We start from the raw sequence: 21,745 nt of genomic DNA on the forward strand, positions 1-21,745 counted from the left end.
TAATACACTTTCCATTGGAGACAGACACTTTCGGTCCTATCCTGTATTCACATCCACGTAATTGGTAGTGCGACGTTGGCCCTTAGCTTTTATTTTTTTCGTGAGATAGTAGTTTATTATTATTTCCTTTGTTTAGTGTATTTGTCATTGTCTATTGCATTATTCAATAGAGTAGATTTGACGTGTCGATTATAGCGAAACATGTTGAAATATTTGTAATAAATATTTGATATATGTCACACATGTTCTAAATATACAAATGTCGTCGATTACTACTTTTAAAACTATCAGTGTCCTGTCATAAGACTCATAACTAAAGGTCAAATGAAATATAATTAGTATTTTTTTTTAAAACCATCACTTTTAACTTTTAAGTAAGTGATTATGTTGGGGTTAGTATTTTTTTTTAACTCCTTCATCTTCATGTTGGGAGATAATTTAGTTAAAAATTACTATGTTTTTTAGTACTTTCAAATTATACACTGTAATTTATTTAATAATATTTTTTGTAAAAAATTAGGATTCATGATTACCATTGTACTAGGTAGTTACCCGCGCCTTGCGCGGGATGAGATGGTTACATCAGCAATTTTTCGAAAATGTTAGAAAGTATATATATAGTTTGGAATTTGGGTTTTGTGTGTTTTTTGTGTTTAATCTCGGTGGTACTGATTTTACGGTATAGACGTCCCTGAGATAGAAACATATGTAAATCCTTTACTTTAGTGACATGTAAAAATTTACTGGAATATAAGAGTAAACACAAAACATGTTACCTGGCAACTGCGAAAGCATGTAATCATTTATTTTATCCACTTCATCATTTGTGGGAGTGAGAATGGCTCGATGTCTATACAAATCCTTAACTGTTGAGGTTTGAAAAGCTTGTTCATAAACCTCTTTTTCCATAGTCTCAATAGTTTATACATATCACCGGTGTGATTTATCTTACTCTGATTCATTTGCAAGAACTTGCATATAAAGATATAATTATTATTATACAATTTGATTTTCATATGAATGATTTTTGTATAATAACATACCTTCCTCATAGGTCATTGACTTCAAACATGTAAGGATTCCACAGAACTTGGCTGTATTCTTTGAACCATGTAAGAAGAACTGATTTTGTGTATAATATCTAATTAGAGTAAGATAAATATTATTAATATCTAATCAAATTATATGTACGTAAATATTTGTGTAATCACACTCTTTGCATAGGTTTTATGTATAAATATTATTAATATATAATCAAATTATTATCTATGTAAAGTTTTGTGTAATCAAACTTGTTCTATATTTCTTTCTTTGCATCTTACTCTCGAACTCATTTTTTATTTATCTCTCTATGGCTCTCTCTCTTTCACAGTTTTTATCAGTATTGATGAGTGTTTAAAAAAATAAGATTAAGATTTTAACATATTTTTATTTTAAACATACGAATCGTATTAATGCCCGCACACGGGCATTAATACGATTCTTATGTTTTATGTATAAATATTATTAATATCTAATCAAATGTTTGATGTATTATTAAAACTAAATTTGTTCTTCAGATGTTTTATGTATTATTAATATAAATATGTATTATTCAAATACGATTCATATGTTTTATGTATTACTAAAACTAAATTTGTTCTCCATTCAGTCTTTGTGGTTCAAAACTATAAGCATTTTAGACATTACTTAATTCAATATAGTTTGAGGTTTAAATTATTATCTCTCTCTCTCTCTCTCTCTCTCTCTCTCTCTCTCTCTTCTCTCTCTCTCTCTCTCTCTCTTCTCTCTCTCTCTTGGTATCCCCTCATCGTAAACCCTTTTTTTAGAAATATAAAAATGTAAACATTCTTTTAATTCATCGATTATCTTTTAACTACCACAATTTTGTTTTATATGGGAATGTTTCCTAATTTAATATTTTATCATGAATTTTTTCTTGGGTGAATTACCAACTAATCATAGTTTGCCAATTAATGTACAGTTTTATAAAATTAAATAAATAAAATAATAATAATTTGTGTTAAGTTTTAAAAATAAATGAAAAATATTAGTAGCTGCCAAAAGAGAATATTTTTTAACAATTTTAAAACCGTCACAAAAGAGTAAATCATAAACATTAAACACTATACCCTAAACCCTTGGACAAAACTTAAATCCTTGGGTAAAAATCCAAACACTAAACCCTAAATTCTTGGATATACCCTAAACCCTTGGGTAAATCTTAAACACTAAACTGTAAAATCTTGGATATACCCTAAACACTAAATCTTCTCCTCTCTCTCTCTCTCTCTCTCTCTCTCTCTCTCTCTCTTCTCTCTCTCTTCTCTCTTCTCTCTCTCTCTCTCTCTCTCTCTCTCTCTCTTGGTATCCCCTTCATCGTAAACCTTTTTTTCTTTGAAAAATATAAAAATGTAAACATTCTTTTAATTCATAGATTATCTTTCAACTACCACAATTTTTATTTATATGGAAATGTTTCCTCGTTTAATATTTTATCATGAATTTTTCTTGGGTGAATTACCAACTAATCATAGTTTGTCAATTAATGTACAATTTTTTAAAATATAATAAATAAAATAATAATAATTTGTGTTAAGTTTTTAAAATAAAAGAAAAATATTATTAGCTGCAAAAAGATGAAATTTTTTTAACAATTTTAAAACCGTCACAAAAAAATAAATCATAAACACTAAACACTATACCTAAACCCATGGACAAAGCTTAAACCCATGGGTAAAAATCCAAACACTAAACCCTAAATTCTTGGATATACCCTAAACACTAAATCTCTCTCTCTCTCTCTCTCTCTCTCTCTCTCTTGGTATCCCCCTCATTGTAAACATTTTTTTTTGAGAAAAATAAAAATGTAAACATTTTTTTAATTCATCGATTATCTTTTAACTACCACAATTTTGTTTTATATGGGAATGTTTCCTAGTTTAATATTTTATCATGAATTTTTTTTGGGTGAATTACCAACTAATCATAGTTTGCTAATTAATGTACAGTTTTTTAAACTATAATAAATAAAATAATAGTAATTTGTGTTAAGTTTTTAAAATAAATGAAAAATATTAGTAGCTGCCAAAAGATGAAAATTTTTAACAATTTTAAAACCGTCACAAAAAATTAAATCATAAACACTAAACACTATACCCTAAACCCATGAACAAAGTTTAAACCCATGGGTAAAAATCAAAATCCTAAACCCTAAATTCTTGGATATACCCTAAACCCTTGGATAAATCCTAAACACTAAACTGTAAACTCTTGGGTATACCCATCAAAAAGTGTTTTAATTTATATTATCGAGGTTACAATCAACTCTGGTCACACTAAGATTTTGTCAAGATCTTGTTTATGCAAACTATAGTTTTTATTTGTGTTTTTAATAAAGTAATTATAGTGTTTTAGTTTATATAGTTGCAATATTATTGCTAATAAGAAAGGAAATACGAAAGTAAATGCAAAATTAGATTATGTTAAATAGATATCTTATAAGTTCGAAGTTTAGATATTTAACTTTTTTTTACTGATTTGAGACTTGGTAAGCAAGAAAAATATTTAGTAGGTAAATATGGTAAGCAAGAAAAAAATTTATAATTTTTTTACTGATTCAATTCGATGCATACAACTTTACATGCACAACGCAAGACTTCCTTTGAATGCAAGCAACTTTACATGCACAACGCAAAACTATTGTTATACCATAGCAGCAAATGTTTGATCACAATGCAAGACTTCCTCTGAATGCAAGACTTCCTTTGAATAGCGTATGGCTTATCACCAAAGCAGCAAACGAACCCGAGTAAAGTCTTGTAAGATATCATGAAAACTGAAAACTGCAAGGTTTAAAACCGGTCGATCTCGAAGTCAAGAACACGCGACAGAAGAACACACGTTTAAGATATCATGAAAACTACAAGGTCTAAAACCGGTCGAACTGAACGACATATCCTCACAAAATCGAACCCGAGTAAAGTCTTGTAACAAAATTTTGTAAGGATGGTTTGTTGTTCGATAGGAGTCGGTGGATAGAGAAAGTTGAAAATTATAGAAAATCTTCGAGTCACCTTCTAGGATGTTGGATTCAAATGTAGGAACTAATTCCTCACTAATAGTTGCATGAATAGCATCACCCTGATAAAAATATTAGTAGAGTTGAGTAAATATATTTGTTTTAATCATGAAGGCTTCATAGAGTACAAAAAATCCCACAATATACTTACATGGGAATCAACTAAAACCATCTCAATACTCTGGATACCTGCTACGGTAAATTGTCTCCACAGACGAACAATATGGACCCTTATTTTCCAGGTCGTTTTACCAGGTTTCAGATCAATCACCTTGTCAAAATATGAGACCATCGTCGGCATTATCAAATGTCTAAGGATTTTATCTTTTTTATGGAGTTTAAGATACGTGAACCTCAACTTATATAATATACTTTATGCCATATAGTTGATGTTTGCTCGTCCTTTAACGCAACTTATATAATATACTCGGGACTGATGTTTGCTCGTCCCTTAGCTCTCCCATAGCTCTCCTTGTTTGCTCGTCCCTTAGCTCTCCCTGTTTACAAACGGCAAACTCATCCGATTTCGCCTTCGCAACTGAAGTTCAAACCAGTTGTATGTTCTCCCTAACTTTTGTCATCCTCGTCTACGCTAAGGGCTGCCTCATCGATCTCGAAGTCAAGAAGACGCGACAGAAGACGGCAATAATGACTCGGATCCTTGAATCGTCGAGAGGTAATGCTTTAAAGTGTTTCGCATGAATAAAAAAAAAAATTGGTTACGTTTCTTCTTATGGAACCAAATAAGGAAACAAAGCAAAAAATTAAATGATCCGTTTTTCTTAAACTCTCTCACAGAGTGACACGTGGATCCGAGGCTTCTCATGCATTCTCACCAAAATCGTTTAAGGAAAGCCTTAAAAATGCTTCTCCTTTAATATATAGGGGATACTGCTATTCCTAAAACCGTGGGTGTATGCACGACTTATCGATAGTAAATTTTTGTATTGTCATGATCTTTATCCATTCCAATATACGCCTCTGTCCAACTAATCGTTTTATAAAAAAATTCAGCTAAATCGTCCACGTAATCGTAGGTTATAAAATGACGTTAAAAGAAACAAACTTGTTACTGCGCCTAAACTCACATTTTGGAAAGAAAAAAAGGGGGTTCCATCTTCCAATAAACCAGTTCACAGGCATTGCATGATCAAAGTCAGTGTTTTTAGGTGCGTTTTTTGATTTCATCTTGCCATAACTTTCCTGTCGTAAATGAGCTTCGAGAGCTTCTAATAACCTCCATCACACCCTCTTCTTTCTTTGCGATATTAAATAATAGTTTGATCTGTGTTCCTCTGTTCTTCTCTGCTCTGCTCTCTGTTTCAGTTCTGTTTTGAATCACCAATTAATCGACCAAGATTTCATTTTCATGCTCCCAATTATGTTCAGTCTCGTGCAATTCTAAACCCCAGAGCTCCTGAGATAAACCCATCTCACAAATCGTTTGATCTCTCAATTGGTTAGCTTTCATTGACCTTCCTTTCAGTTTGGGATAGTTTGGTTCTTTTTTTTTTTTTTTTTTGCTTGATCAAACTTGAAACATCAACTGGTTGTGTCGTTATTAAACATTTCAGAGAGTGTGAGATAGGGTTTTGTTGTTCCTCTGCAGAGACTATAAACTTACCAAAAAAAAAGATGAATTCAAGTGGCGGTTATGAGGAGGAGGAGGAGGAGGAGAAGAAGAAGCTAGGGAACGGAGTTGTGGGGGTACTAGCTGAAACAGTGAACAAATGGGAGAGAAGAACACCACTGACGCCGTCTCATTGCGCTCGCCTTTTACACGGTGGCAAAGACAGAACCGGAGTTTCACGCATTGTGGTTCAGCCATCTGCAAAGCGTATCCATCACGATGCCTTGTACGAAGATGTCGGATGCGAAGTCTCTGATGATTTGTCTGATTGTGGACTTATACTCGGAATCAAACAGCCTGAGGTAATGTAAATATTGCATGTTTAAAAGAATCTACTAAATACTTTTTACTTGTTTATGAGATGTATTGTGTGTTGTGTTGTGTTGCAGCTAGAAATGATTCTTCCAGAGAGAGCATATGCTTTCTTTTCACACACTCACAAGGCACAAAAAGAAAACATGCCTTTGTTGGATAAAGTAGCAACACTTTTCACTCATTCCTTTTTTTTTCTATTTTAGTACCTTAGCATCTAGGAATGTTGTAATGCAGATTCTATCTGAGAGAGTGACGTTGTATGATTATGAGCTCATTGTTGGAGATCATGGGAAAAGACTATTAGCATTTGGTCAATATGCAGGAAGAGCTGGTCTCGTTGACTTCTTGCATGGACTAGGACAGAGTAAGAATATCTCTTGTTACTATTCTGATGAGTAAGAAGCTTTTTTTTTTTTTGGGTGTTGATGAATGTAATTTTTTTTGATGCAGGGTATCTAAGTTTAGGATACTCAACGCCTTTCCTCTCGCTTGGATCATCCTATATGTATTCCTCATTGGCTGCAGCAAAAGCTGCTGTGATCTCTGTCGGTGAAGAGATTGCAAGCCAGGGACTGCCTTTAGGAATCTGCCCTCTTGTCTTTGTCTTCACCGGGACAGGAAACGGTAAAACTTTCTTTGATCCTGATGATGTTTTCATTCAGTTCATTTTAACTTTCTTCATCTTGCAGTTTCTCTTGGGGCGCAAGAGATTTTCAAGCTTCTTCCTCACACTTTTGTTGAACCGAGCAAGCTTCCTGAACTATTTGTAAGCTTTGCTTTAGATTCATTTTCAGGGTATTGAAGGTAACAAGGTTAATGAAATGTGTATTTATGTACAGGACAAAGGTGTTAGCCAAAATGGAAGATCAACAAAGCGAGTACATCAAGTATATGGTTGTATCATTACCAGCCAAGACATGGTTGAACACCAAGATCCATCAAAGCCGTTTGACAAAGTAACAATTTATTAACAACTTAGCTCCATGGCTGTGACTTTTTGTTACACTACTATTAACTATATTCATTCTTTATCTTCAGGCTGACTATTATGTACACCCGGAACACTACAATCCAGTTTTCCATGAAAAGATCGCCCCTTATACATCAGTTCTTGGTACATCCTGATCTCTGCTTTGACTTATAAATTCATGAGTTTACATATAAGCAATATATCATTTAGCTATGACTCTCTGTGCAGTGAACTGTATGTACTGGGAGAAGAGGTTTCCTCGTCTTCTGAGCACTAAACAACTTCAAGATTTAACAGCAAAAGGATGTCCACTAGTGGGAATATGTGATATAACTTGTGATATAGGTGGCTCCCTAGAGTTTGTTAACCGAGCTACTTTAATAGACTCCCCTTTCTTTAGGTAATCTAAGCACTTAAAGAGCATTCTTCTCAGTCTTTTACTTACACTATATGAAACTCGTTGAGTTGATGACTGTCTTTAGGTTCAACCCCACGAACAATTCATACTATCAAGACATGGATGGTGATGGTGTACTATGCATGGCCGTGGACATTCTACCAACAGAATTTGCAAAAGAGGTTAATATAAGATTACAGTTTTTTAGTACTTGGAATGATTCTAAGGTTGGAAAAAATTGTACTGATTTGGAGTTTCTTGTGTTAATGAAAAAGGCATCCCAGCACTTTGGAGATATTCTTTCAGAGTTTGTGGGTAGTTTGGCTTCCATGACTGTGATTGCTGATCTACCTGCACATCTGAAGAGGGCTTGCATAAGCTACAGAGGAGAGTTGACATCTTTGTATGAGTATATTCCACGTATGAGGAAGTCTGATCCAGAGTATGTTCTGCTTCCACCATTAATTCATATTACATTCATCTGAAGTTATTATCATTAGGCTTATTCTCTAAACTATATTTTAATATTTATACACTTCAGAAGCAGAGAGACTCAAGATAACATCACCAACGGAGCTTCCAACCAGAGAACATACAACATATTGGTGAGTATTGGCTCATGTTGTATGTTTCTAACCAGAGAACATACAACATGAGGCAAAGGTTCTAAAGCAAGAAAATAAACATAACTATTCACATACTATGACTAAAGAAAATCTTGAGATACTCACATAAGTTTTGGAGATATGTCTCAGCTTCTTGTAATGATTTTGACTGAGACAATGATTTGTAGGTATCTCTAAGTGGACACCTGTTTGATAAGTTTCTGATAAACGAAGCTCTCGATATGATCGAAGCAGCTGGTGGCTCATTTCATTTGGCTAAATGTGAACTAGGACAAAGCGCAGATGCTGAGTCATACTCAGAACTTGAAGTAAGTCACAATCATAAATAATTGTACAGATGTCAAGAAAATTTAAATATCAGGTTTAGGTTTGATGTCCTTATCACTAAGAGTCCTAAGCTTCTAGAACACGTAAACAAACTACAATCCAAAAAAAGAATGTGGTCCACACTTTTAACCTGTTTCCACTTGCTAAAGATTCCTTCATTATCTTATTATGTAGGTTGGTGCGGATGATAGGAAAGTATTGGATCAAATAATTGATTCATTAACTCGATTAGCTAATCCAGACGAAGAAGACTATATAGTATCTCCACGTAAAGAAACAAATAAAATTTCACTGAAAATTGGAAAAGTCCAGCAAGAAAACGAGAAGCCTGAAGAAATGACAAAGAGATCATCGGTTTTGATTCTTGGCGCTGGACGTGTGTGTCGTCCAGCTGCTGAGTTCTTAGCTTCAGTCAGAAACATTTCGTCGCAGCAGTGGTACAAAACTTATTTAGGAGGAGACTCTGAAGAGCAGACAGATGTTCATGTCATTGTTGCATCTCTTTATCTTAAGGATGCCAAAGAGGTATATACTAAACTAATATTTTCAAGTGTCATTATTTATTTATTTATTTTGCTGAAGTGGTAAAACTATGTTTTGCAGACGGTTGAAGGTATTCCAGAAGTGGAAGCAGTTCAGCTAGATGTGTCAGATAGTGAAAGCTTCCTTAAGTATGTCTCTGAGGTACTTTCTTAAATTCTCTGTTCTTATATTACCACTAACTTCAAACTCTACTGCTCAGATCCCTTAATTTTTTTTTCTTGGCTTTTCCTACAGGTTGATGTTGTCCTGAGCTTATTACCTGCAAGTTGTCATTTTTCTGTAGCAAAGACATGCATTGAGGTAAGGGACTACTCTCAAACCACTAGACTTTGACTCCCTCTGCATAACACATTCTTTGAGTGGTTTCCTGATTCTAAGTTTGTGGTTCACTCAGCTTAAGAAGCATCTCATCACTGCTAGCTATGTTGATGATGAAACGTCCATGTTACATGAGAAAGCTAAGCATGCAGGGATTACTATTCTTGGCGAAATGGGACTGGACCCTGGAATCGGTTTGACATTCTCACAACAGAACCTTTAATGCATCTTAGCCTTAGAATGTTTTCTTTCTTGATAACACTATATATAATTGAAACTTTGCAGATCACATGATGGCAATGAAAATGATCAACGAGGCTCATATCAGAAAGGGGAAAGTCAAGTCTTTCACCTCTTACTGTGGTGGTCTTCCTTCTCCCGCTGCAGCAAATAATCCATTAGCTTATAAATTTAGGTATTCTTGTCACTCACGCCATTAAAATATCATTCCATGATTTCACTTAACTCAGTTGCATCTCTATATTCTCAGCTGGAATCCTGCTGGAGCCATTCGAGCTGGCCGCAACCCCGCCAAATACAAAAGCAACGGAGACATAATACATGTTGATGGTAATAATAGACAAGGGAGAACGAAGTAGTTTAGTTTTAGTAAACTTCTGTTTCACCTAGTGACGTTAAACTGCAGGGGAGGATCTATATGATTCAGCCACAAGATTCAGAGTACCTAACCTTCCAGCTTTTGCATTGGAGTGTCTACCAAACCGAAACTCATTGGTTTACGGGGAACATTATGGCATCGAGAGTGAAGCTTCAACTATATTTCGTGGAACACTCAGATACGAAGGCATGTGTAACATAATCACAAGTAACCACATCTCCGCTTATGAAGGCTTTAACACTTGTTTTTTTTTTCTGGTTTTACTACAGGGTTTAGTATGATCATGTCAACACTTTCCAAACTCGGATTCTTTGATAATGAAGCAAATGAACTACTCTCCAGTGGAAAGAAGATTACGTTTGGTGCTCTTCTAAGTAACGTTATAGTGAAGGATGCAGACAATGAATCTTCAGAGGCTCTAGTCGGAGAAGAAGAGATCAGCAAGAGAATTATCAAGCTTGGACATTCTAAGGAGAGTGCAGCCAAAGCTGCCAAAACAATCATGTAAGCTTCTCCATGATGATACCAAATCTTCTCTGGAACATAACCTAAGACTAGACCGATTCTTTTTGTGGTGTGTTAGATTCTTGGGGTACAACGAAGAGAGGGAGATTCCTTCGTTGTGTAAAAGTGTGTTTGATGCAACTTGCTACCTAATGGAAGAGAAACTAGCCTATTCCGGAAATGAGCAGGTCTCTCACTGATAACTTTGCTTGTCTCGTTCTTGCACTTGATATTGTTTTACTGACGTTAGTACTTTATGTTTTCAGGACATGGTGCTTCTGCATCACGAAGTAGAAGTGGAGTTCCCTGAAAGCAAACGTACAGAGAAGCACAGTGCAACTCTCTTGGAGTTTGGGGAAATCAAGAACGGGCAAATGACGACTGCTATGGCCAAGACCGTTGGGATCCCTGCAGCTATTGGAGCTTTGGTTCTTACACTGATCAACACTTTTTTTTACTGTCTTTATATCTCTCTTAACCTATTTTTAAATATATGTTTCTGATCCTGTGCATTGCAGTTGTTAATTGAAGACAAGATCAAGACAAGAGGAGTCTTAAGACCTCTTGAGCCAGAAGTCTATTTGCCAGGTAACTATGAATTTCAACTTCAAAACTAGTGTTGTGTTTGCAGATGAACACAATGATGTTGAACTAGTGATTTTGTGGTGATATGTACAGCTTTGGATATATTGCAAGCTTATGGTATAAAGCTGATGGAGAAGACAGAATGATTTCTTCTTTTCAAAGAACTCTTTATACTGTTTCTCTATAGCTTGAAGACTAAGCTGACGAAGAAGATAGAGAGATAAGCGTCGGATCCTTGGATCGATAGCGAGAGGAACTTTGTAGATATATGTATTATATGTGTATACGAATGTATGTACAAAAGAACTGTGTCCACAAATCTCAGTGGATGTATAGTACGTAATCATATTATGTCTATACAAATATCTTCGAAGCTAACACCAAGGCTTATTTTGACAACCTTCATGCCAATAACAAGGCAACTAAGTGAGAAGTGTTTAGTTGTTAAAAGAATGATCTGCACCTTTGTTGTTATGCTCCTTTGATGTGATCTCCTATGATTATCATGATTTAAATAAAACGAGTTACTATTTATCTTGCTTTTCTGATCTTGTTCTATAATTTATCCGGTACTAGAGCATTCTATTACGCTACACTAATCCTTGTTGGTCATTTAACAAGCATTTTATTAGTAAACAACAACAACCACAACAACAAAAAGAAACTTCACGGTTCAGCACTTCAGACCAAGCAAAGTAAAGAACAACAACAACGATGGCTATATAAGTTTACAATAATATTTGATTGGTTCATGTCATCGTCGTGTATTCATAAAGAAACTTCATATGATATACCAAACACATATAGTGAGATCATTGAAAATGGAACTAAACGCTTAAAATAATACATTGTTTTATATTATGTACAAACGAAACTTTAGTTGAATAATTTGATACCAAACTAATTTTAGCAACAAAAAAAAAATTAATGCTAAAAGGAGACAGTTTTTTAGCAAATTCCCATCGTCTGCTACTTATTCATCCCATCAAGCTTTTCTTGGTTTACAGTACATTGTAACTTTGAAACATCAATAGTATTAAAATGTGTTTTAACACTTTGTTACTACCCATGAGAGAATCTGCTGCTCCACTTCTTCCCAATTATGAACTCTAGTAACCAAAGGATGTCTGTCCACAGACTCAGTTTTAGACCAAGGGTATGAGTTTTCATAGTCAAAGAGGAGAACTTTCATTCCTATGTTAGCGCATTCCTCTGCATATCTGGGGTTATCGTCAATCAATATCTCTGCTCCAAATGATCTGCAGTTCCAGTTGTAGGATTATTAGCCCATCAAACCACATGACAAGATAGTGTTTTATTAATGAGATGAATCTGTATGCACCTGCAGATTTCAGACTTGGGTTTAGACTCTCCATGAAGAGCAAAATGGTTCCCGAAATGAATCTGTTTAAACAGTCCTGGAAAATGCATGTCGATCCACCCAAGTGTGTGATCTTTTATCGCATTCTGCCGGGACCTATCCAACGATATGAACACACAGGTTTTTATTTTAATGCTTTCAGCAGAGAGAAGATCACAGAGAGCATGGCACTTACGTCACAACTGAGAGCTCGCAGTATCTTGATAGCTTGTGAAGAGTCTTATGGGCACCTGGAAGAGGATGGATCCCTTTCTTGAAATATGATGTCTTAAAGAATTCATGAACACGTAGGTCAGCTGCAGGACAGGAACAGTTTAAACAACATAACAACATGATTAGGTGTCGCACCAAAAATTGCTGAAACACAAAAAAAAAGTAATTGAGAGTAATCATAAGGTAGGCGCTTGATTAATGCAAGAAGGCCAAGTATAATACCTTCATTCCGGGAGCAATTCCATATCTGCAACAAAAAAAAAAAGAATAAGACACAAGTTTAAGGGAATATCCAGACAAGAAATCTGTGATGGGAAGCTGCTCGTTACATACCCTGAAGAACTCGTAGACATGGTACTCTGAGACGGAATGGTTTGACAAATAGCGGTCGGCAATGAACTTGTTAAGGGCCGAGACAAAGTTTCCAAGAACTGCTTACATAAAAAAAAAGATCCATAAGATGAAGCATAGCTTAAAAATATTGGCTCATTATGAAGAGAGTGTAATAAAGCAAAGGATTAGAGGATATAGGCAAACAATTCCTTCCCATCATCCATTTCAAATTCAAACTAAGAGAATACTTAAATCTCGAGTTGGACAACAAAATCTCCACTATCCAACACAGCAACACACATCATAGGCAGATTAGAATCAGTAAACATATTTCCAGATTCTACCAATCCAAAAAAACAAACATTCATATACTTCTTCTCAGCTTATGATTACATCACTCATTGACTCCAAAAGTCTTATATAACTTTTTTTCTTTCTCGAGAACCCATTTAACAATTCAATTACTCTTAACTAAACATAGCATTTTAAAATTGATGTCTCCCAAACATAACATATAATCGAAGAAGAAGAAGGGGGAAGAACATAAGATACCCTCATCAATGTCAACAGCCACAACGATCTTATCACTCCCTTGGAACCTCGCCGTGTTACCAACTCCACGTCCATCCGCTAAGTCCGTGGTTCCGCCGCCGAGACGTTCTTCCCTCGAGCCATGGAGGAGGAGGCGGCGATGATGATGATGCAGAGATAAAGCTCGAGCCTTCTTGTGATGAGGAGGAGGAGGAGGAGAATCATCAAAACAGCTTCTTAAGGTTAACCACCTATTGGGCTTTCCGCCTCCTTTAAACAAGGCGTTAGAAATGGGATTGAGCCTATGAACGAAACCACCACCTCCATCACATAATCTGTTCACGATGGATCGAGTGTGGAGCGATCGCGAGGGATCGGTGTAAGCGGCAGCGGCAGACATTGTTAGGGTTGGTGAATCGAATCGTGAGATTCTGTTGAGAATGGCGTGCGACTGTCTCTTTAACATAACGAGATCTCTCTCTTTCTCTCTCACATTACATACACAATTTCAAATCGAACAACAAACCCTAAAATACTCAATCCCCCCAATCGAATTCGAGGTACAAATGATAAAAAGGCTTTTTTTTTAAGACAGAGAGAGAGAAAGAAGAAGAAAAAAAAAACTCAGAAAAGCAAATCTAAGAGGCTCCAACGTAATAATCATGCATTGAAGCACTTTGCTAGGTACTTTAATTAATTAGCCTATTTTAATTAAAAATTAATTAATAAGATAACACAGAAAAAAAAAACCATACTGTTGTATATGCCTACAATTGCGCCGTGGCCTCTATCAATTGAACGGCGTAATAAAAGACACATTTTAGTAGGTCGGTCTGAATCCTATGAATTCTGTTTTGTTTTAATTTTCATTTTTTATCATTTGACATCTTTTAATTTTTTTTTTTTGATCAAAAATACATCTTTTAATTAACTGGTTTGACTCCGGTTCAACTGATTGAGTCGGTTTAGTCAAATAAATTTACTTTTTAGATGGTTCACTCATTTGATATGTACGATTGGAATCTTACATCATCTCATACATGTTGTTGCAGTCAGTTTTTTTTGAATCCGATACCGATACAAAAAGTGAAAGATATTTTGCACTTTTATGTCATTGTATGTTTATTCGTCATCATCATCATCATAAAAACCGAAAGCGATATTTTAAGAGAGAGAGATTTGAACAAAAATAAGATTTTAAGAGAGAGAGAGAGAGAGAGAGACACAAGTGTGAAAGAAATGAAAATGAGCACCGAGTCAAAGTGTTGTCTGTGACACGAATAAATTCTCTTCTTTTTCCTTTTCCAGCTTTTTTTCTATTTAATTCAATTTTTTTTTGTTTTTTTGTCACAAAATCATTTAAAGCGACAGGTAGGCCAAAAATAAGGAGAGTGGTGTGGGAAGTGAAGTGTGAGCCCAACCACCTCCACCTCATAGCTGGAAAACTTTACTAGTCTTTCTTCTTCTCCGACCAAAAGATGCTTTGTCTCAAATCTGAAGCCCTCCATGACGATCAGACGTTAGCTGCTACCTCTTCTTCTTCCTCTCCCAGCATCGATCGTACCTCCGCTAATGCCACTCTTCGTATTCCCATCAACTGGTACTACTCTCTCTAAACCTCTACTTTTTTCACAATGCTCCCTATAACTCTCTCTCTCTCGGTTTTGCTGATGTGGCAGGGGAAGCTCGATCCGGAGGTATTTGAAAAAGACTGGTACTTTCTCCAGAAGATCTTACTCCTCTGGAGATGGCTCTCTTTATTTCCCTGATCTAGATGTAAATGTAAATGTACCTTCCATTATAATCTGCTTTCTTGATTTTGTATGCGGCTATGCAGTAAATCTAGGGCTTTTTGAGGGTTTAGTCCCATACCTTTAATCTACTTTTTTTTTATATTTGCAACAGGAAAGCAAGATTCTTGATCAAAATAGTGGTAGATTTGAAGGAAAAAGCAGAGTTTGGTACAAATGTGAGCTTGAACAAGACGTAAGTTAGTCAGATCCCATCACTCAGTTTGTCTATCACTATCATCCTGGTGCTTGGGTTGTTAACCATCACTATCTCAAATAATCTGCTTGGTTGTTAACCATCAATAAGCTGCTACATGAACTAAAAGAGAAACATTTTTTGAGACTTTTTTCTTCATCCTTAATTGTATTTGATGTTCTAGATTGTGTTTTGGGATGATACAGATTAAGAAGCTGCAGCAGCAGTTACAAGAGGAGATCAACTTACGCTTAGCTCTAACTAGTGCTGTTGAGCACTCTAGTTCTCCCTTCATGGAATCACCTTGTCAACTTCCTGATAAGGTCTCAATATACTTTCTCCTACGTTTATATTTTCTTTTGTAGCTATTTTAGCTTTTATTTATCTCCTTATAAAAAAAGCCTTTTCAAAATTTGCAGGCACAGGAGCTTTTGGACAGCTTAGCAGTACTAGAAATCACAGTGTCAAAGCTTGAACAAGAATCAGTTTCCTTGAGATATTTACTAAGGCAAGAGAAGAACGAGCGGCGTCTTACTGAGATTCTACAAAAGAAGAAGTCTCATTATTATTCTGCACCCACAAAGCTCACTAATGCACAAAGTTTCCCAAACAAGTTGGTATGACTCTCTGTTCAACAGTTTTTTTTTGTGTATGCTTTGATTCTAGTGTCTTTAAGTCTTAACAGATTCTTCCTTCTGATTATTCCACAGGTGACAAGAAAAAGAGAGACTAAACAAGTGGTTTCTGTTGATAATGAATCTTTACAAATATAATGAAGAAGCAAAGAAAGATGATGTCATCTTAGCCATAGCCAGATTGCTTGATCTATATAGTCTGTGAGCGAAACATTTTGGAAAAGTCAAAAGAGCCTTGTTAAGTTTCTTCATCACCCTGGTGCTAGAATTGCCTTTCAGACTCAACAAACTAGTCCCGTAGCATCATCTCTACATCGAAATCTTTGAAAGAATACAGAGCTCTTGTACTGTATCTCTGTTCTATATTTGCTTAGAAAATCTGGCCATGTCCGAGAAGTCAAACGTAGAGTAAGGTTATGCCCTGCAGGAGCAGCAGCAATGAGAAGCTCATATTCTGTATTAAAACATACAATGCATTGTTGTTATCACTTGGCAAATCAATTGATCATTTATTCTTTTTTTTTCGGCTTTCTACTTTTCTAGTCTTGTTGCTGTTTCTGCCTGTTATTTTGACTTGGACAACGAGTGATGAGAATCTTCATCAGATCACAAGTAAAGCTGCCTTAGAGTTAAACAAACTGGAAAGCTTAAGTCCTGTCCTGAGTTAGGTCTGTTTGTGTTTAACGTGGACTTAACAACTAGGCCTTAAAAACATAGATTAACCGTTTTTTATTTTATCAGATTGAATTACTCACTTAACATTTTAGCAGAATTTTCAAAACTTAATTAACATTCTATATTTTTACATTCACGTAAGTATTAAACAGTCCTCTAGCTGAGTTACTTGCGTGCTCCAGTACTGGTTGATGATGATGTGTGTATATACACACATTCATTAACAGGACAAGCGATTCAAAGAAAATTAGGAAGAAAGATAGATTTAGTTTTAAGTTTGCGTTCCCTTTTGGTAAATTTCGTTTACTTCTGGTCTCTGAATAATATATCTGATTAGTTCAATTGAACATTATACGATATATGATGCAATTGATTGGTCTATTTAAAAAAAATATTGTTTCTTACAATGTAAAATCAGAAATTCATATACAGTGGTTCCACGTAATTTTTTTTTTTATTAAGACAAATATAATGTGTGTCTTTTCAAGAAATATAGATTGTGTTCTGTATTTTTGAAGTAATTAAAATCATGGGCCTTATAGCCTGTACCTTTAGCTTGTCCACGAACTTACAACCCAATGCTACACAAGTGTTTCTTTTGTTTCAGACCACACGTGCGATTATATCTGGTCCTCGGACAAAGTCAATCAAATAGAAGTAAACATAAGTAGAAGGAATTTGAAAATAAACATAGGTTTTGTAAGAGAGGGAAAAATATAAGGAATTCGAAACCTGTTCATCTTCATCCTTTCTTGTACTGTTCACTCCTCAGCATCTCTCTCTCTCTCTCTCTCTCTCTCACTGTACGCGCATAGACGCTCCTCATCTAGATCGATCGGCTCTGTTAACGTCTCCATCTCGATTGCTCGACCAAGTTTCTCTCTCGCAATCTCTTCTACAAGGAATCGCCTGAGCTCTATGTGAGTCAAAATCTCTCTATCTCTGCTCTCTGCTGATAGAACATAATTTAAGGTTCTCGAGATTGTTTCTTACCTTTCTACTTTTACTTTCTTTCTGAATTTGGATCCCTCAAGAGATGAAGAGCACCGAACCAGTTAGGGTTGCCGTCAACATACGGCCCTTGCTTACGTCGGAGGGATGCACCGATTGCATCACCGTCACACCTGATGAGCCACAGGTATTCATTCACAAAGGAATATGATTTATATTACAAACACAGGGTTGGTTCTTCAGGGGGATTTGTCTTAGTGATAGATGAATGGACTGTAAGTAGTAGAAGGAATTCATTTTATTTGACTTTTTTTTTTATTTTGTGTTTTCAAACAGGTTCACATAGGATCTCATACTTTTACGTATGATCTCGTATTTGGAAACAATGGCTTACCTTTTTCAGAGATCTACCACCGATGTGTTGCTCCTCTTGTGGAAGATCTCTTCAAGGGGTACAATGCAACGATTCTTGCTTACGGACAGGTTTGATTTGAGATTCTCTTTTTTTTTTATAACTCCTTGTTTGATCTTCTTGGACCAAACTCATTGTTTTGTTTTGGCCTTTGTTGCTATTTAAAGACTGCTTCAGGTAAATCATACACCATGGGCACTAACTGTGGAGCAGATGGTGGTGGCATTATACCAAAAGTGATGGAAGATGTCTTTACTAGAGTGGAGGCAGTCAAATCTCAGATACGAATATCTTTCCTTGAGGTTAGAAGAGCATCATCTATTTAGTCTCTGTTTATATGAGAGGGAGAGAGAGAGCTACATGTTGTACTCTGTTAATTACTCATATGTAAATGCAGATTTATAATGAAGAGATTTACGATTTGCTTGCTGCCTCAAAACCGTCGAGAGCTCCAATTAGAATCAGAGAAACTAATAGTGGAGAGATAACTTTGCAAGGCGTAACTGAGGTACAAGTGAAGACTAAAGAGGAGATGAGCTCGTATCTAGCACGAGGCTCTTCCACTCGTGCTACTGGCATCACAAACATGAATATACAATCAAGGTAAAATCTATTAACTTAAAAACTGAATTTCCTTTCCATTTTTTACACAATATCTTAATATATATTAATAATGCCTTTTGTTTATTTAGCCGTTCACATGCTATCTTCACAATATCTGTGAAAATCACAACAGCTGAAGAAACATTGTGTGCAAAGATTCGTCTAGTTGACTTAGCAGGGTCAGAGCGTGCCAACCGAACAGGAGCTGACGGGATACGATTAAAAGAAGGCCGCCACATCAACAGTAGTCTTCTAGCGCTTGGGAATGTGATCAAGATACTAGGAGGAAATGAGAGAAATAAAAAGAAAGGAGTATGTCACATTCCTTACCGTGTTAGCAAGTTAACTCGCTTGCTTCAGGTATTTAACTTTTCTTTCTTTTTTGTATTATGTCCTAAAATAAAAATGATTTATTGTATGGTTTTTTCTTATGTTTTACCTCAATCTTAGGATTCTCTTGGAGGCAATAGCAAAACCGTGATGATTGGTATGGTTTTTCACATCTATAAATATTTTTTTAACGATCATTTTCTTATTCAAGCATTTATTCTAATGACTTAATGTGTGATGCAGCTTGTGTAAGTCCAGCTATTACAGATGTTGAAGAGACACTGAGTACGCTGAGATATGCAAATTATGCTCGCAACATTAAGAATAAAGCAGTGGTACAAAAGCAGAAGCCGTCTACACCATGCTTTGATGCTATGGTGAAGGAGCTCACACCATCAAATTCGGATGCAAAGAACAAAACAGTGGTACAGAAGCATACGCCATCCTCTGATTATGATGCTATGGTCAAGGAGCTCACACCATCACCATCAAAATCGGAGTCTTTGCCGGTCTATGACAAGATGTGTATGATAAGGAGGATGTGTTCCAAGCTTTTTCTGAGCTTAAGATCCCATGGACTTCCCAAGCAGCTAGGTTTGATGATCTTTTTGCCTCCACCTCATCACCTTCAGAGCTGAGGAAACCGGTCTATGACAAGCCTATGTACGATGACGACGATGTCTTTGAAGCTATCTCTGAGATTCACTACAATGAGGATGTTTCTGAAGCTAACCATGAGATTCAGTACAATGAGGATGTTTTTGAACCTATCTCTGAGCTTCACTACAATGAGGATGTCTTTGAAGCTAACCATGAGATTCGGTACGATGAGGATGTCTTTGAAGCTATCTCTGAGCTTCAAATCCCTTCTACTTCTCAACCAGATGATGTTTCTTCCTCGCCACCTTCGGTGCTCGAAAAACATAACACTGCTTCTTCGGATGATTCTCTCAAGAAGACAGAGAGCGAGCAAGAAGACAAGTGTCAAACCAAACCAGTGGAGATTATTGATCTCACTGATAATGAAGCTGAAGTTAAAAAAAAGTGCATCATTGATCTCACGACTGATGAAGAAGCTGAAGTTGAAGAAAAGACCACCATTGATCTTACGACTGCCGAGTCTAAAGAAAAGCTGGACTTAGAGTTAAAGGAACTAAACAAGAGACTTGAAGAAAAGGTAAAGGAACTGAACAAGAGACTTGAAGAAAAGGAGGTAGGGCGCTTGTTTTAGTTTTTTTTTTTCATGTGTTTCCTAAAGATAGTATGCATATAAACTTCAACAGTAATATATATCTTTTGAAGGCTCAAATACCAGGAAGTTACAAGGAAAAGGTTCATGAACTGGAAAAGGAGAAAAGAGCACTGCAGGTCTGTGTTTTTTTAGTGGTTTATATATTGTGTTTCAGTTTTACTCAAATTTTTGATGAAATTGGAAATATGCAATGACAGAGAGAGATTGAAGGTTTAAGACAGAAGCTTGCTAACAGATCATCTGCCACACCATATTGCAGTTGCAGTAAAAGGTCTAGCTGCAAGACAATAAGGTGCCAGTGCTTAGTTGCAAACCATTTCTGTCTTCCGTCATGTGGATGTTCTTCGATCAGATGTTCCAACAGAAGCAGAGAGAGGAGAGACTCTTGTAGCTAAATAAGTTTTTTTTCTTTTATCTTTTAGTATGGCTTGTAGCCTATCACATAGTGAGTGTGTGATTTAGGATGGCCAGTAGTAGTGTGTATTTAAGGATGGATAGAGAAGCAAAGAAAGATGATGTCATCTTAGCCATAGCCAGATTGCTTGATCTATGGTCTGTGAGCGAAACATTTGGAAAAGTTAAAAGAGTCTTGTTAAGTTTCTTCATCATCACCCTGGTGCTACAATTGCCTTTCAGACTCAACAAACTGGTCCCTTAGCATCTCTACATCGAAATCTTTGAAAGAATACAGAGGTCTTCTACTGCAGCTCTGTTCTATATTTGTTTTATGCCCTGTAGGTGTTGTTATCACTAGGCAAATCAATTGATCATTTATTCTATAAAAACTTTATATATGGCTTTCTACTTCTCGAGTCTTCATGTTGTTTCTGCCTGTTATATTTTTGACTCGGAGAACGAGTGATGAGTATCTTCGTCAGAACACAAGTAAAGCTGCCTTAGAGTTAAACAAACTGAAAAGCTTTTAGTCTTGTGTTAGGTTTGATTGTTTGTACGTGGACTTAACAACTAGGCCTAAATGTATTTTGTTTTGTGTATCTTGAATTCCATTTGTAACATTTTGGGCCGTCGAACCTTTTAATGGATTAGTAGACAAAAATAATAATGTAATATTGTGGTTCCTGTTAGTTGAGAAAATTAAACAAGTGTTGGTATTGATGAGTATTGACTAATGATCGATTTTTTAGAGCATGAACAAGTTGGCAACAACAAAAAGAGAGCATGAGCTAGTTTATAGCTGCCATTATCGTATTTTTTTTTTTTTTTTTTTGATAACCGTGGAGGTTCCCAGGCGGTAAGCTCAGACTAATCCCCACGAGGCCTTCCATCCGGGTACGCACGGTTATAGGCGGGAAGGTGGCCAAGGCGACTCGAACCCAGGGCGGGCACTCCAGCTGGAGTTCCATTACCACTAGGCCAAGAGCTCTTGGTTAAAATTATCGTATTTTCAAACTGAAACCTTAAGAGTTTGCCATTATCGTATTTTCAGACTGAAACCTTAAGAGTTTGTCTTACGTAACTAAAAATGACTAAACAAATGATATAAAAGTAATTGTATATCCTTCGATTG

The 21,745-nt window shown here is 35.9% G+C and overlaps 5 protein-coding genes across 8 annotated transcripts; 4 read left to right on the plus strand and 1 right to left on the minus strand.

Moving 5' to 3' along the window:
• The first annotated feature begins 5,102 nt into the window (after nucleotides 1–5,102).
• LOC108843027 (alpha-aminoadipic semialdehyde synthase) lies at nucleotides 5,103–11,456 on the plus strand. 3 transcript variants are annotated; one of them, XM_057003605.1, is made up of 26 exons: nucleotides 5,114–5,250; nucleotides 5,408–5,540; nucleotides 5,691–6,013; nucleotides 6,101–6,187; nucleotides 6,261–6,390; nucleotides 6,477–6,650; nucleotides 6,716–6,792; nucleotides 6,866–6,982; nucleotides 7,065–7,140; nucleotides 7,225–7,396; nucleotides 7,479–7,575; nucleotides 7,669–7,835; nucleotides 7,935–7,998; nucleotides 8,187–8,327; nucleotides 8,521–8,871; nucleotides 8,950–9,030; nucleotides 9,124–9,189; nucleotides 9,284–9,401; nucleotides 9,493–9,622; nucleotides 9,698–9,777; nucleotides 9,854–10,012; nucleotides 10,096–10,330; nucleotides 10,410–10,518; nucleotides 10,597–10,758; nucleotides 10,849–10,918; nucleotides 11,009–11,456. In XM_057003605.1, the coding sequence occupies exons 3-26, from the start codon at nucleotides 5,717–5,719 to the stop codon at nucleotides 11,059–11,061; spliced, it is 3,213 nt and encodes a 1,070-aa protein (XP_056859585.1). In that variant the 5' UTR covers nucleotides 5,114–5,250; nucleotides 5,408–5,540; nucleotides 5,691–5,716; the 3' UTR covers nucleotides 11,062–11,456. The 3 variants fall into 3 exon arrangements, with proteins under 3 accessions (XP_056859586.1, XP_056859585.1, XP_056859587.1); XM_057003607.1 differs by having other exon boundaries at nucleotides 5,235–5,250; nucleotides 5,471–5,540; XM_057003606.1 differs by lacking the exon at nucleotides 5,408–5,540 and having other exon boundaries at nucleotides 5,103–5,250.
• A 266-nt stretch (nucleotides 11,457–11,722) lies between these two features.
• On the minus strand, nucleotides 11,723–14,022 carry LOC108824743 (uncharacterized). The gene is made up of 6 exons (XM_018598137.2): nucleotides 13,395–14,022; nucleotides 12,843–12,940; nucleotides 12,732–12,756; nucleotides 12,472–12,592; nucleotides 12,258–12,392; nucleotides 11,723–12,174 (listed from the first exon to the last, which is right to left on the minus strand). Exons 1-6 carry the CDS (start codon nucleotides 13,837–13,839, stop codon nucleotides 11,964–11,966), a joined length of 1,035 nt encoding a protein of 344 aa, XP_018453639.2. The 5' UTR covers nucleotides 13,840–14,022; the 3' UTR covers nucleotides 11,723–11,963.
• Nucleotides 14,023–14,663: 641 nt separating this feature from the next.
• On the plus strand, nucleotides 14,664–16,528 carry LOC130494445 (rho GTPase-activating protein 7-like). 2 transcript variants are annotated; one of them, XM_057003609.1, is made up of 6 exons: nucleotides 14,664–14,973; nucleotides 15,053–15,149; nucleotides 15,279–15,359; nucleotides 15,566–15,682; nucleotides 15,779–15,976; nucleotides 16,070–16,528. In XM_057003609.1, the coding sequence occupies exons 1-6, from the start codon at nucleotides 14,852–14,854 to the stop codon at nucleotides 16,130–16,132; spliced, it is 678 nt and encodes a 225-aa protein (XP_056859589.1). In that variant the 5' UTR covers nucleotides 14,664–14,851; the 3' UTR covers nucleotides 16,133–16,528. The 2 variants fall into 2 exon arrangements, with proteins under 2 accessions (XP_056859589.1, XP_056859588.1); XM_057003608.1 differs by having other exon boundaries at nucleotides 14,707–14,973; nucleotides 15,053–15,155.
• An 826-nt stretch (nucleotides 16,529–17,354) lies between these two features.
• On the plus strand, nucleotides 17,355–19,603 carry LOC108840744 (kinesin-like protein KIN-4C). The gene is made up of 8 exons (XM_056992861.1): nucleotides 17,355–17,589; nucleotides 17,704–17,807; nucleotides 17,957–18,103; nucleotides 18,200–18,334; nucleotides 18,430–18,635; nucleotides 18,725–18,995; nucleotides 19,086–19,122; nucleotides 19,209–19,603. The coding sequence occupies exons 2-8, from the start codon at nucleotides 17,706–17,708 to the stop codon at nucleotides 19,601–19,603; spliced, it is 1,293 nt and encodes a 430-aa protein (XP_056848841.1). The 5' UTR covers nucleotides 17,355–17,589; nucleotides 17,704–17,705.
• On the plus strand, nucleotides 19,495–21,064 carry LOC130498985 (kinesin-like protein KIN-4C). The gene is made up of 3 exons (XM_056992865.1): nucleotides 19,495–20,178; nucleotides 20,268–20,333; nucleotides 20,415–21,064. Exons 1-3 carry the CDS (start codon nucleotides 19,627–19,629, stop codon nucleotides 20,610–20,612), a joined length of 816 nt encoding a protein of 271 aa, XP_056848845.1. The 5' UTR covers nucleotides 19,495–19,626; the 3' UTR covers nucleotides 20,613–21,064.
• Nucleotides 21,065–21,745: the final 681 nt, after the last annotated feature.

The sequence above is a fragment of the Raphanus sativus genome, chromosome 2, assembly GCF_000801105.2.
Source record: "Raphanus sativus cultivar WK10039 chromosome 2, ASM80110v3, whole genome shotgun sequence".
NCBI lineage: Eukaryota > Viridiplantae > Streptophyta > Magnoliopsida > Brassicales > Brassicaceae > Raphanus > Raphanus sativus.